General features: G+C 31.7%; 1 protein-coding gene across 3 annotated transcripts; it reads left to right on the top strand.

Annotated features, from left to right (window-relative positions):
- The first annotated feature begins 6,652 nt into the window (after positions 1 to 6,652).
- LOC131650614 (protein PAL OF QUIRKY-like) lies at positions 6,653 to 11,050 on the top strand. 3 transcript variants are annotated; one of them, XM_058920318.1, is made up of 8 exons: positions 6,653 to 6,985; positions 7,078 to 7,668; positions 8,152 to 8,207; positions 8,287 to 9,433; positions 9,677 to 9,742; positions 9,988 to 10,100; positions 10,218 to 10,280; positions 10,753 to 11,050. In XM_058920318.1, the coding sequence occupies exons 1-2, from the start codon at positions 6,823 to 6,825 to the stop codon at positions 7,527 to 7,529; spliced, it is 615 nt and encodes a 204-aa protein (XP_058776301.1). In that variant the 5' UTR covers positions 6,653 to 6,822; the 3' UTR covers positions 7,530 to 7,668; positions 8,152 to 8,207; positions 8,287 to 9,433; positions 9,677 to 9,742; positions 9,988 to 10,100; positions 10,218 to 10,280; positions 10,753 to 11,050. The 3 variants fall into 3 exon arrangements, with proteins under 3 accessions (XP_058776301.1, XP_058776299.1, XP_058776300.1); XM_058920316.1 differs by having other exon boundaries at positions 7,078 to 7,746; XM_058920317.1 differs by lacking the exons at positions 10,218 to 10,280; positions 10,753 to 11,050 and having other exon boundaries at positions 7,078 to 7,746; positions 9,988 to 10,101.
- The last annotated feature ends 3,280 nt before the right edge of the window (positions 11,051 to 14,330 follow it).

Genomic DNA, 14,330 nt, shown 5'->3' with positions numbered 1-14,330 from the left:
AATGAAATCTAAAACATAAAAATGAAATTATAAAATATTATTTGTAATAAAAAGTATTTTTATCATTTTTTTAATGTGTTAAATGTAACACCTCCAATTTTATACTACTCAAATAAAGCATATATTTGCATACATCAGAGTGAATAAGCACGCATCTCATGAGGGCACAACACACATTTACCAAAATAACACTCTAACATGCTATGGTCACATACAAGTAACACGTAATTAAGGATTCAAAACAAACATGCAAAAATCATAGCGGAATAATTATCTCATCCAGAAAATGGTAAACTCAGATGATTCCCATACATCATCCACCATATCATAATATCTTGGCTCAAGGCCACACATCATAATATAACATATCCAAATAGGAAAAATATATGAGTAAAACAATATCTCATAACATCGATTCAAAGATATAAAACTCAAAATCCCAAGTGTTACATTGACCAGAGCACGATATGACTACCTAGTCAAGACACATTACAAGAGATCTAAACCTCCAAGCTAAGCCTCCTCCGTAGCACCACTATCTTCAGTACCTCAACGATCTCGCATAGAACATCATTCCAACAGAAGGGTGATAATTCACATCATCATAAAAATATGTGAAAATAAGCAATACATAGCATACATATATAAGAATTCATCACAGTCATGTAAATAACATTTCTCAAGTCTATTTTACATAATCAAATATGCAACAAAGCTCAACATAGCATCCACACAATCGTTCACAAATTACATCATCACATAACATCCACACAATTATATGTATGTGACTTGACAACAACATAATGCAACTCATGCATGTGGTACCAACTCTGTTATCTTTTCCGGATATACTGGGTCCATCTCCCAGACAGATAACCTGCAAAATCCCGTTCTTTAAGCTTTCAAGACCCCTCTCTAAGCTTGGGACAAGTCACTATTCTCCACGAGAACTAGCACCCATTGCCTCTTGACACAAATGATGCATGTGCAACTCAACAACAACATATGCAAATTAAGACTGTCTCACAATCTTAATAATATATGCATTTCACAATAATCCAACTAATATGAATTATTCACCAAAAGTTGTACAACATGAATCAAATAATAATTCTCAACAAAGAGCATCCAAATATCATATATTCATTGCATACGTCATGAATCATATACAATGCAACATACCAACATCATATTATTCACAACTCATCAAGTCATACACGCATATACAGATAATTAAATGTTATTCATACAAAAACATCATAATTAATTCACCAAGTGCTAACCATTCTACTTATATCCTATAGATAATTTCATTAGCTTCTTGACGCTTCGAATGACACATAAAACGGAGTCATGGATCAGAAGTTATGAATTTTCGAATTTTTGCAAAACAAGGCTTATTCGCCCGGCGAAAAACATGGCTCACCCGACGCTTTATTACTCAAACATGGTCACCAAAAACCCCCCTCTCGCCTGGCGAAGGCACAAAAACAACCACTCGCCCGACGAAGCAAGATGCTCGCCCGACGAATCACACTAGACATAGAAAATTTTGTGCATTTTCGGCATCTTTCACACCAATCCAAATCCGATTTGCACATGTTATAGGCTCTAAATACACCAAATTAACACCAAATTTCATTATACAACAACAACCTAATGTATTGATCATTATGGGTATAAAACCTAACACATGATTTCACCTATTTCATCATCAAATCCAAGTTTTATGTCAAAACTCTAACTATCCAAAACCCCATAAATTGGAACAGCCCATCCTAACATGTATCCTATTCATTGCATAGAATCACATAGAATCATAACAATGGGAAGTCAAACTCTTACCTTGAAGAATCTCCTTCTTCTTCTAGTACCAAACTTCCTCTTTTTCCCTTCTCTTCCTTTTTTATCCTCTTTCTCTCCAAAATAATATTATATTCTTACTACACTAAAACCCTAACTTAGTGTTATGTTATTTGGGCTCAACCCACAAAAACCACTATTTAGGCCCAACTAGCTATATCTCTCCAATAAATAAATTAACCCAAATAACATAAATACACACACATAATTAAATAATTTTTATAACATATAACTAGGGGTGGCAAAACGAGCGGTGGCCCACCGGGGCAGCCCGCGCACCCACCAATAAATGGCGGGTTGGGTTGGAATTTTGAGCATGCCGCCTATCAAAGCCCGCCCTGCCAAAACTCGTCGTCTGTCTTAGCCCGTCTCGCCAAAGTCTGCCGCCCGCTAAAGCCCACCTCACCTATTTGTTAAGCTTGTCTCGCCTTAAGTCCGCCCTATTTTAGTTAATTCTAGTAATTCAAATTCTTGATGGTTTTATTTTATACATTTATCTGTAAATATATGTAATATTTTTTTTACGTAAAATTTATTTAAAATATGCTTTATAAATAATTGTTCTAAAAAAAAGTGAAAAATTTAATTGAAAGGTAAAAAAAGACTATTAATATATTAAAAAAATAAAAGAAAAAATAGGCGGGCAAGCCCGCCGCCCGCCAACCCGTCACCTTGGCGGGGCGGGCACGATTTTTATGCCCATTTTATTTGGCGGGGCGGGCATGCTTTTTATAACCATTTAACTTAGCGGGCTTGCCCGCCCCGCTCACTTTTTGGCAGGCATAAGGCGGGATGTTACACCTACACATATGAGTTTTACCTGTTTTTCCACCCCTACACATAACAATTAAATAAATAATTAATTAATCAAACACTAAATAAAATAATTAATAAAATAGCTAATAAAATCGGGATGTTACATTAAAAATATTAAAAAATTAACAAAATAATTTTAAAAAAAAGAAAATAGAAATTTAATTAGGTAAGGGGTGTGAAAATGAAAATGGATCTGTGAAAAGGAACTCCTGCCCAGGCCCAACCCTATCCCTCTATTTTCATTTTTCTAGTTATCTGATTTATTAAAAAAAACAAAATAAAAAAAGAAAATGATGTGTTGGACCAATAGGAAGTTGCCACGCAAAATATTTGAATTCAAATTGATCAAAAACGGCGGACCCTCCTTCATCTTCATTCCCAGATTCTGGCCACCGTCCTCCACCATGGGCGGTGAAGATTTTTCCCAGAAATTAAAATTATGACCATCAATCCACTCCAAATTCTTCACTGATCTCAAATATGCCCTTGGATTCTCCAGATTCATCCTCAAATTTACAAATAAAAGTAAAACTCATATGAACCCTAATTCTTAAAACTAAAATTAAATGACTAATAACAAGAATCAATGCAAATGAACTTAGGGCTTTTGCTCAGTGATCAATTTCACACGAGATAGAATTGAGTTTTATGTAAAATTATGTTGAAATCATAGAGTTCGAAGTTGAAGGAAACTTACTGGTCGTAGTATGTCTGATGCGCCTTCTCAAGCTGGTTCAAGCAAAGAGAATGATTCAGAAATCTTTAGAGAGGTTCAATAATGAAGAATTAACACCTATTTTACTTCATATTATGTTGAATTGCTCATTCGAAATCAGCTTTGGTGACAAAGAAATAAAATCGATTTGCTTAATTCAGGAGTTCCAGACGCGAATTGAAGTAGCTTAGACATGATGTATAGATGAAGTTTGAAGTCTTAAATCATGGAAAACCTTACTGAATTGGAAAATTCACTTTTTCACCATTGATGAGAGCTTGAAGATGCAGATCTGGAATCTTGAGGGAATAGGCTTGGAAATGTGTTACAGAAGTGCTTATTGATGGTGTTGATGATGATTATGTGAAGAAATTTGAGAGAGAGAGAGAGAGTGAAGAGAAAATGAAATTCGAAGAGAGAGAGAGAGAGAGAGAGAGAGAGAGAGAGTTTTTATGAAAAATGGTGATTATTAGATTTCGGAGGGAAATGTTGTTATATAGAGGAGGAGAAGCTTGCTGAGGAAGTTTTGAATTGGTTTGGATCCATACCTAAGGTTTGGTTAGAGGGTTAGAGTTAGGGGTGAGAATAGGCTGGGCCGAGCAAGGTTGTGCCAAGCCTGAGCCTAGCCTGCTAAAAAATTTAAAGCCTAAGCCTGACTTGTAGCCTATCGTATGCTTATTTTTTTGGCCTGAGCCTGGCCTTTTTGAAGGCCTAATTGGCCTGTTAGCCTACTTAAAAGCCTATTTCATTTGAACATTTGTAAATAAGTCATTTAACTCAACTTTATATAAACTAACAAATTAAAAGATCAGTGAGATTAAATGTTTGTTTGCATTGACTAATTTGAGTTTACCTAGTAGTATAAATTTTCTGATACTATTTGTTTGAAAGAACTTATGGAAGAAACTTATGACATTGTTCATAAGATTCTTTTTCATCTTATTTTCATGATTTCTTTAAGATAACTAATGTTTATTTTTATATTTTAATTCAAAATACAAAATACAATATAATAATAATAAAATTATTCAAATTTATTTAAATAGGCCGACCTCAGAGGCTTAAAAAGCTTTTTATATGGCCTGTGACCTAGCCTTTTTAGCTAAATAGGCTTATAAAAAAGCCTAGGCCTTTTCTATTTATATAAAAGCCTGGTCTGGCCTAGGCCTATGTAGGCTGAGCCATAGGCCCCTGTTAGTCGGCATGGCCTATTCCCACCCCTAGTTAGAATTAGTGAGATTTAATGCTAAACTTTGAGGGAGGTTTGAAGCTAGCTTGGGATTCAAGGCAACTTTGGGTTGGAATGAATATTTGGGAGATGTTCAACAGGTTTGTTATGATGTGTAGAGATGATTTGGCACATGGAGAAGGATCTAGAACAGGTTTTGAGCATTTTGATTTTTTTTAAGTGGCAAAGTGGTGTTAATGGATTTCTTGATTTTCAAGCAATTTCAAACATGTTTTTGATGCATAAGGAATGAGTTTATGAAGTTGCAATGTGAAGGAGAATTATACAAGGAGTGAAAATGAAGAGAACTTTTTTTGGTCACTTTTGCAAATGAGGTGAATTAGTGGTCCAAAAGCTTGTCCAAATTCAGGTTGGGCATAGCTTGTACATGCACTTGGACATGACGAGATTCAACATGTCAACTTCCAATCATCATAACTTCTCACTCAATGATTGAATTGTCTCAAGTTGATATCGAGCTAAAGGTCTTATATCATACTACAACAGTGATGTTGGAAGCTCCTTGAGATCAAGTCCTGGTAAAATGTTATCCCCTTTGGAAAATCATAAATCTCAACTGCCTAACACTTAGAAAAATTTCTAAGTGTTTGGTCAATTTTAGCAACTTGAAACTCTAACTTTGACATGACTTTAAAACAACTTAAGAAATTCTTTTGACTTCAAATCTTGCACAAACTTGTAGTATTGCACATCATCTTCAAAAGGAGAGAGATATGATCATGGAAAGTCACCCACATGAACATGGAAAACTTTTACTTAGAAAAATTTTAAAAACCGTAATTTTGCAACTTTCATGATTTTCTTGATTTCTCTTTATGTAAATTGATCAAATCTCATATTATCATGTATAATGACTTGAAATGCTCATGGTTGTCCAAAAACCTCAAAAGTCAAACTTTGACTTTGAGCCACATTTGACTTTTCCCAACTGAACAAATTTCTTTCCTACTATTGCTTGGAACCTCTTGAAACCCTTTTATAAGCTCAATGATGTACACGTAGATGTCTTGAATCACATATGACCAATGGAATCAAGTTTTGCTCAAAAAGTCAGCCATATATTGACTTTGACCAAAACCCTAATCTTGTGCCAGTTGAAGAGGAGATTGCGATCAATCTTGAAGCAATGAAGCCCTAAACCCTTGATGAGGTTGAACAGTCTTATGAACCCTTGTGCTTTAAATAAACTTGAGAAATGAGGATGCTTGAACACCTTGAAGCTTGATAACCTTGAATCAAGAGAAAACCCTAGCTTTAGTCCTTGATCACAATGCCAAAGTAAAGACCAATGATGCATGATTTATTATATGACCTAATTGAGGATATGTGCATACGAGGGGAATAAAATGTAAAAGGCATATGATAAAGGGTAGGACAAATTTGAGGTATGACAATACTTCTATGAGAGATTTGAGAAGACTCAAAATAAAACCCTAAGTGTGAGAAAGATAAAATCGTTCGTAATCGTAAGGCTAGGGTATACTATGTTTGAGTTTGGGTTGAATGTGGGTTAAATGGAGTTTGAGTTGTAACATAATTTAGTTTGGTTCAGTTTGAAAAATACAAACCGCAAATCTAACTGAATTGCACAGTTCTATTATAAAAGACTCAAACACATCTGAACCAAATGTAACTTTTTGTAATTTTCTATTTAGTTCGGTTTAATTTGCAAATTTTTATTGTGTCGGTACGGTTTTGAGCACTCCTACTTATACTCCTATATTTTTAAATTAAAATTATCAAAACAATTAATTAATCAAAATAATTTTTATTATAATTTCTAAATATTTTAGAAAAAAAACATTATTAAAAAATATTGATTTTCCTAACCACAATAATTTAAAAATATAAAAAAAATTCTTCACCAAGTTTTTTATTGAATTGAAAAATATCAAAACAATTTGTATTTATGACTTTTTGGTTTCCACCATTTTTCAAAAAGTAAGATTCTACATTAAGTAACGTCATGTCGGGCAGCATCCCTAGTGAAAATCCCTATAAATAAGGGACAAATGGCAGCACAGTTAGGCTTGAAGACGCAACACTAAAATCCTAAGCTCCTTCAACCCCAAAACATTTTTCTTCAACAAACTTCACTCAACTCACTTTACACAGTTCAATCCTCCAATTTTAAAGTACACCTTACTCAAACCAACCTAAACCGTAACCCGAACCTATCATGTTCGGACTCTCCCAACCCGCTCCGGATTCTCCCAAATCCACCATCAAATTCCTCTGTAGCTACGGCGGCAAAATCCTCCCTCGTTATCCCGACGGCAAACTCCGCTACCTCGGCGGCCATACACGCGTCGTCTCCGTCGATCGTTCTGTTCAATTTTCCGGTCAGTTATTTCTCTTTCGCGGTTGAATTTTACATTCGGATAATGAAATTTCTATCTGCAAATCCTAATAACCGTAATTGCGTTTGTTACAGAACTGCTTCCGAAGCTGGAAGAACTCTGTGGCTCATCCGTGACGCACCTCCGCTGCCAGTTACCCGCCGAAGACCTCGACGCTTTGGTTTCCATAACCTCCGACGAGGATCTCGTCAACCTAATCGAAGAATACGACCGTACCGCATCGCCGCAACTGCCGTTGAAGATCAAAGCGTTCATTTCACCGCCGAGATCTTTGAACAAGGTTTCCAAACCTCCGTTACCAACTATGTCAAAAACAGCATCCGTCTCTTCTTCATCTTCCGCGTCGTCGACATCTTCTTCATCATCTTTTACTGGTGGAGGTTCTGTTCGGAAGTATACGACGGCGCCGCCGGTAGTTAGCCGTTGCGTTCATCATACGTCTCAACAGAATGTAAATCATGTGAATATGGAAAGATCTTCCGGGCGGAATATTCCCCTGCAGCGCAACTGCAATCACTGGCAATAATGCTAAGATTAAGATTAAGAAGCCAAAAGAAAAAGATAATTAATATACATAAGATTAAGATTAAATGAAAAGTTGAAATGGAGAAGGTGAAAAATGTCAAGGATATATTTGTGATGTAAAATAGTTGAGAAGGATTGAGGTATTAGTTTGTGATCCTTGCCTGTACATTAATGAATTTCTCTCCAATTTCGATTTTGGTTTCATTTTTGTAGTAATGGTGAGTTTGTTTGTCATTCTCTATTTTTGTCATATTTGTGTATTTTTGTATGTATATGAAGTTGAGATTATCTTCATTCATAAAAAATCATGATCCATATTTTTCATCATGACATGTTTTGGTTATGGCCTATAATCTCATTCCTATCCAGGTCTATTTTTCCGGATTTGGATCTGCAATATTTAACTTGTAAAAGCTCAATTGTGTGTATCTATATGTTTACCATCCTTCATCTATCTCTTTCATAAAATAAAATGTACATTAAATTCATGGTCATCTTACTTTCCATCATAAATTGAGAATCTATGTCCTACTTTTTGTCACAGTTGTTGTTGCAATTTTCCTTTTTAATTCAAGGGTTTCTATGATTTGGATTGATCAATAATACGACATTTCTCTTTTCAGGTTTAATTGAAGATTGAAAAATGTTACACAAGCTGGATTTTTCGTGTGCTTCTATAGTAAGTTTTTCTACCCGGTAGATTTGGCATGTCTCTTTGAATAACTAACTATTTAAATTTTCGTGTCGTTCACTTTCAGTTTTGAGCCAGATTCAAAGGAAATGCTACTAAGAACTATATAAGAGCATCTGAGACATCATGTTTTTATACAGCATCAGAGACATCATGAGTTCTTTACATATGAACTCCAAATAGAGATGCTTATGCGATTCTGAAAACGCAAAGTATTGGCCATGGGGGACCACTGAAATAATAGTGTCCATGTAAGAAAGGTACTAAAGAAAAACAATGACCTCATTATAATGAAAATTAAAATTAAACTTAAACTATTTGTTTCTTAGGACAGGAATTTATAGAACCAAAATAAAATGAAGTTATGCTTATCTTGAAAAGGGAAAAAAGAAACACAAAAGAACGAGAGAAGTAGGGCCATTCGTTCTTTAAAGATGGCGCCAAAGAAAAGATATGGGGACGTAATAAAAGGACCTCCACTCATGTAACATTCAATAGGAAGATTCCTTTTGCTGTTTAAATTTTGAAAGAAGGAAATCTATTAAAGTACTTGGAATTTCCACGTATGCCCAAACTGAGTTTAACTTAAACTAATCTAATCATTAAGGGCACATTAGTCTTTGTGTTAAATACTGAAACATGATTGATTGTAATTCAAATTTTGCTAACAAGGCATCACTACAAAAATCTGCACGATTTATTTACCCAACTACACAATTATCCCTCTAAACTTTAATTATATTTATTATCACGATAAAAATCCATCAACATTAAAACTAGGTGTGAAATATGAGCAGCCAACAAATACATTGATACTGCAAACACGTTTCACGATTTTCAACCCAAAGCATCCTTTCCCAAGATTACAACGTTTGATTTACTGTTGAAGGATATTAAGATGGATGCATACATTCCAAACCCTAAATTTGTTGTTCATCCAAACATTAATCTGTGTGGCTTACATGGTTGAAACAAGGATCACGGTGGCTGCTGTTGGAGGGGATCAGTCGCGGTTTGATCCAAATATGAAGGGTGGCGCGATTTGGTAGAAGTTCTTGGTGGCGTCGAAGTTTATGAGAGGTGCGGTTGGGATTTAATCTGCGGCGGTGATTCTGACTGAGAACATGATGCAGATCTGGAAAAGAAGATACTTTTTTAAGGGATATTGTGTTTCTGCCGGTGTCGGAGCTACTCCTTAACCCTCCAAATCCCAGGTTTGTTTTCATCATCTATTTCCTAGCATTTTCTAATTGAAGGGTTGACTTTCAATTGGATGTGCAGTATATTTATCCTCATGCAGCTATTGATTCTAGTATTGGCTTGAACCCAACCCGTCAATTAGAGCTTTCAGCTGCAATTGGAAGCAAAGATATATCTATGGGTGCTGAAGTTGTTTATCTGCTTTGATAGAGTATTATCTTTCATATAACACTACCCTTAACTCACTGTATTTACAGGCTGATAAAAGAGAGACCTTGAAGGCGTCGTACATTCATTATGTCTTTGAAACGAGTTTAACACAGGTTTTTTCTTTTTCGTGTTTTTGTTTTTGTTACAGAGAGAAACAATTGTTTTTGAAATTGATTGTTTTGTTAGTCTGTCCACAAAGTGTTCGTTGAATTGTATGAACCAAAGCTGAACTTCAGATTACTTTGTTATTTTTGGTGTGTTAGCTCACTGATGTTTTGTAGAGTGACTCTATGAAGAGGTTTAGGAAATCCTAGTGTCCTATTGTTGAGAGGCTGACAAACTCACTCATAATGCACAGGAGGAACAATGAGAAGAAGCTCATGTTGGTATCATCAAGCATGCTATGGAGATTATCAATTTTCTCACTGATCAGAACCCAATTTAGGTCATTGTTGATGTTGTCGTCAACATGTATGCTTCAGCTGTTGTTATCTTTTGATTAGTTGTTGTAAAAAGGTTTTGTTTTTTTTGTTCTTAAATCTGAATAAATCGATTTTTCTCTCACTTAATTTTAATTTGTATGTTCAGGAAAAAGATTGAAGATATCTCGGAGGAAAGGCGTCATCGACTATTGCTACTAATAGAACATAGGTCTTATCCTCACTCCAAGTTTTATACGCCCATAATATTCTAAAATGTAGTTGGTATTCTGTGATGACTTTTTTTGAAATTTGGGTATATTGACATGAGAGATTTGTGTAGACTTATATCAAAAGACAAAAGCAATTGAAAACAAATTATGTTACTTTTTTAGTTGTTGTTACTGTTAGGTGATGAATTTGATGCTACTTCGCTTTCCCCGTGATTTGCATATATATTGTGGTTCAACATGATTTAATGCTACTTTTATTAATTTATACTTGACAGATTGTTGAGGATGCAAAAAGTGTTGGTATATAGTTTTTTGACAATAAAAGAATACAGTGGCAGTATGGCACGACTATATCGTTATTTGGATATGTAGTTGCAGTAATATAATTTTGCAATTTTACATGGCTTAATATGATTTAAGAAAAATATTTTTAATGTTTGTGGTTAATTGAAATTTTTTCTGCTGAAACAGGACTGCATGATTGTTCTTCATTATTTGGTCTATTGAGGAAGATGAAGTAGATGAGATAGATGATTGTTCCACAATGAAGAAGTTGTGAGTTGTTTGGTCTATTGAGCTGCATCAACAGTTCATGGTTGTTGTGAATCAAGTGGGATTAGACAACATGTGTCTCTTAGTTATGTTATGTCCTTGCAAAAACATTCCCTTATAGTTTTCTCTAAATTGGTTGTTACCTCTACATGTTTTTCCATTTGATATTGATATACAAAGGCTATTCCTAAAAATATTATCTCTACAGAATAATCATTTCTCTTTAATTTTCTTTTTTAAATTTTAGCAGCTATATTTTAGTGATTATAAGAATGAGAAATATAGTTTAGATATAGTTTAGGTGATAGAAACTGAGCATGCCGGTAGAAGTAGAGGGAATTAAATTGAAGATATTAAATTCCAGTAGAATAAAAGGTTGAGAGAGAGAAAATCAGGTATATATGATTGATTCTCTTCAATTATTTGAAATTAATGTTCCTTTCTAGAATAGTAATTTTTATGTATCATTTGACAATTTTCAGTTAGTATTTTGTTAAACATAATTTGATTGCTTATATTTTTCTTTGTTCTTTTCAAAAGGTGAGATTCTGAATGTAGAGAAACAACTTCTTCAACCAGCAACTACAGCTCCTGCTGCGACATCGTACGTCACAGTTTTGAAGACTGAAATGGCACCTTAATTGGATACCTTTTCTTCTATGTAACACTACCGATGGATTTGTGTTGTTATATATGTATCAGTATGTTAGTTAAATGATATGGTTATATCACATTTTCATGTTTTGCCTATGCCATGAATATTTTAGGTAGTTGTTCTATTTGGTTTTTTCCAATCATAAGAAAAGATTATTTATCTTTCATACTGTTGGATTCTTTTTCTTATATGAGGAAGCTTGCATCTTTAGTATAAATAAATTGCACTAAATGATTTATCATGGAGGAACCAATTCATCATTATTATTAATTATTAATAACTTTAAAATATAATTTAATTTATAATAAAAGCAAAATAAATAGATAATTTTAAATTATAAAATTTTGAAATTAAAATTAAATTTCAAAATTAAATGTTTGCAAACACACGGATACTGATATAGTATGCATATGATGTTGATATTAATCTATTGATTTAAAAATATGTCTTTTTTTTAAAAAGAATAAACTATTTTGGTAAACCAATTTTATTTTCATTATTTATATTTTTATTATATTTTGAAAACAAAAGTGTGTGTACCATGGAGTGTAGATATTCATTTAGAACTGAAGTTTGACGGGGAACCGTATATATTGTATGTTGGTTAAAATTGTAAATATGATATAATAAGAAGGATTTAAAAACTGATATGTGATAAAAAGCAATTATAAATTTTAGATTTGAATTTTTTTTTTTAGTTTTACAATTAACTCATTTGGTTTCAATTGAGTTTTGTTAACTGATCTGGATTCACGGTTAGATGTAAGCATATCTATGAGATATCAGCCTCATTTAGAATTTATTTCTCAATTTATCTTAATTTTTATTATTTATACAATAAATTTACTGAATTATTAGGTAATTAATCACTATATTGGCATATGCATTCAAGATAATTTATAGTTTTGTTGAAAATTATTATGGATTTTAAGTAGAGGAATGGAAAAAGACACCAATATATTAAAAATTTAAGATAATGTGAAAAAAAAACATAAGAAAATCAAATGTTATTGATAATTAAGAGAATTAATGATAATGTGAAATAATGTGAAGTAATTAAATTAAATGTTATTGATAATTAAAAGAATTAATGATATTAAAAATTAAGAAAATTAATACAATAACGACAAGGTAAATAGAACTTTTAAAAAGGGAAATATATTGCACAGTCATGTAAAAGTGGAAATATATACTATCAATAAAGTCTTGATTTTAAAATGATGGAAATTTAATATAAATAAATTCAATGGCTTATATTAATTCAAAAATAACACTTATAATTAAATTAAATATTTCTTAAGTATAATATCACAAACGGACTTACGTAATTTTATCATGCACTAATTTAAAATTGCACTAAACTATAGAATAAGAATATGCAAGTAAATATATAAATTTTAATATTTATTAATTTATAAAATGAAATAGAAGAATAATAACCTTTCAAGCATAATACAACTACTTTGCTTTGTTCATCATGTATTCCATGCATAGTGTTTTGTTTCACATTTATGTAGCGCTCTTCTAAGTTATAAAAATACTAAAACAAAATAAAAATTTTAAACTAAATTTTTTATAATTTAGAAGTTAAAAAATTATTTTATCATAAATTAAATGTAAGTGTTACTTTATTTTTTAATGTATATTGTTTATCCAATTTTCTTAAAACGACATTCTTTTTAAATACGGGAAAAGATGTATCTTGGATATAAACATTTTTATAAACGAAAAAAATCTATTTTTGATAGAAATATTTTTATAAAGGGAAAAAATTATTGTTGATACAAATATTTTTAAATTAATGATTAAGTTACAAATATTTTCAAATAAGTTACAAATATTTTATAAATTTGAATAAGTTACAAATATTTTACATTTTATAAACGGAGAAAAGTTTACTGTTAAGTGATTTTATAAACGGAAATAAATTACAAATATTTTATAAAAGAGAAAATACTATTGTTGATACACTTATATTAATAAAGGGAAATAAGTTACAAATATTTGTATAAATTAAAAAAAAAAATATTGTTGATACAGTTATATTTATAAGCTGGAATAAGTTATAAGTATTTTTATAACCGGAAAAAAGTTATTGTTGATACAATTGATTTTATAAAAGGGAATAAATTACAAATATTTTTATAAACGGGAAAAAGTAAAAGTCTTTCGTTTATACAGTTGATTTTATAAACCGGAATAAATCACAAATATTTGTATAAACGGGAATAGTCAACTATTGATACAATTGATTTAATAAACGGGAATAAGTTACATATATTTTTATAAACGAAAATAAGTCTATTGTTGATACAAATATTTTTATAAACGGGAATAAGCTACAAATATTTTTATAAACAAAATAAGTCTATTGTTGATACAATTTTTTTTTATAAACGAAAAAACACTATTGTTGATACAATTATTTTTATAAACGAAAATAAATTGCAAATAACTTTATAAACAGAAAAAGTCTACTATTAATACAATTATATTTATAAACGTGAATAAGTTAAAAATATTTTTATAAATGCAAAAAAGATATTGGTGATACAATTATTTTTATTAACGGAAACAAGTTACAAATATTTTAATAAATAAGAAAAATCTACTAATTATTATTATTATTCTTATATGCATTGATTTTAATGACTATATTCATACACGTTAAACTTATAATTTTAAGCAATACATATCTATATATATTTTATTTATATATTTTATTTAACATACTATATGTTTTATTTTTATTCCGATAGTCATCCAATTAATATGAGTATTGTTTAAATATATACGGAATAACTTTATAAGATAGATCTTATCCACGTAATATTAAACCCAA

Source organism: Vicia villosa, linkage group LG2, assembly GCF_029867415.1.
Source record: "Vicia villosa cultivar HV-30 ecotype Madison, WI linkage group LG2, Vvil1.0, whole genome shotgun sequence".
Taxonomy (NCBI): domain Eukaryota; kingdom Viridiplantae; phylum Streptophyta; class Magnoliopsida; order Fabales; family Fabaceae; genus Vicia; species Vicia villosa.
Note: the sequence above shows the minus strand (reverse complement) of the source record. Positions and strands in the feature narration are given on the sequence as shown.

What these genes read in the sequence shown, in the direction of transcription:
- LOC131650614 (XM_058920318.1), top strand. Translation starts at nt 6,823, where the DNA reads ATGTTCGGACTCTCCCAACCCGCTCCGGATTCTCCCAAATCCACCATC. An exon ending in TCGTTCTGTTCAATTTTCCG is followed by an intron (nt 6,986 to 7,077) that starts GTCAGTTATTTC and finishes CGTTTGTTACAG; the next exon opens with AACTGCTTCCGAAGCTGGAA.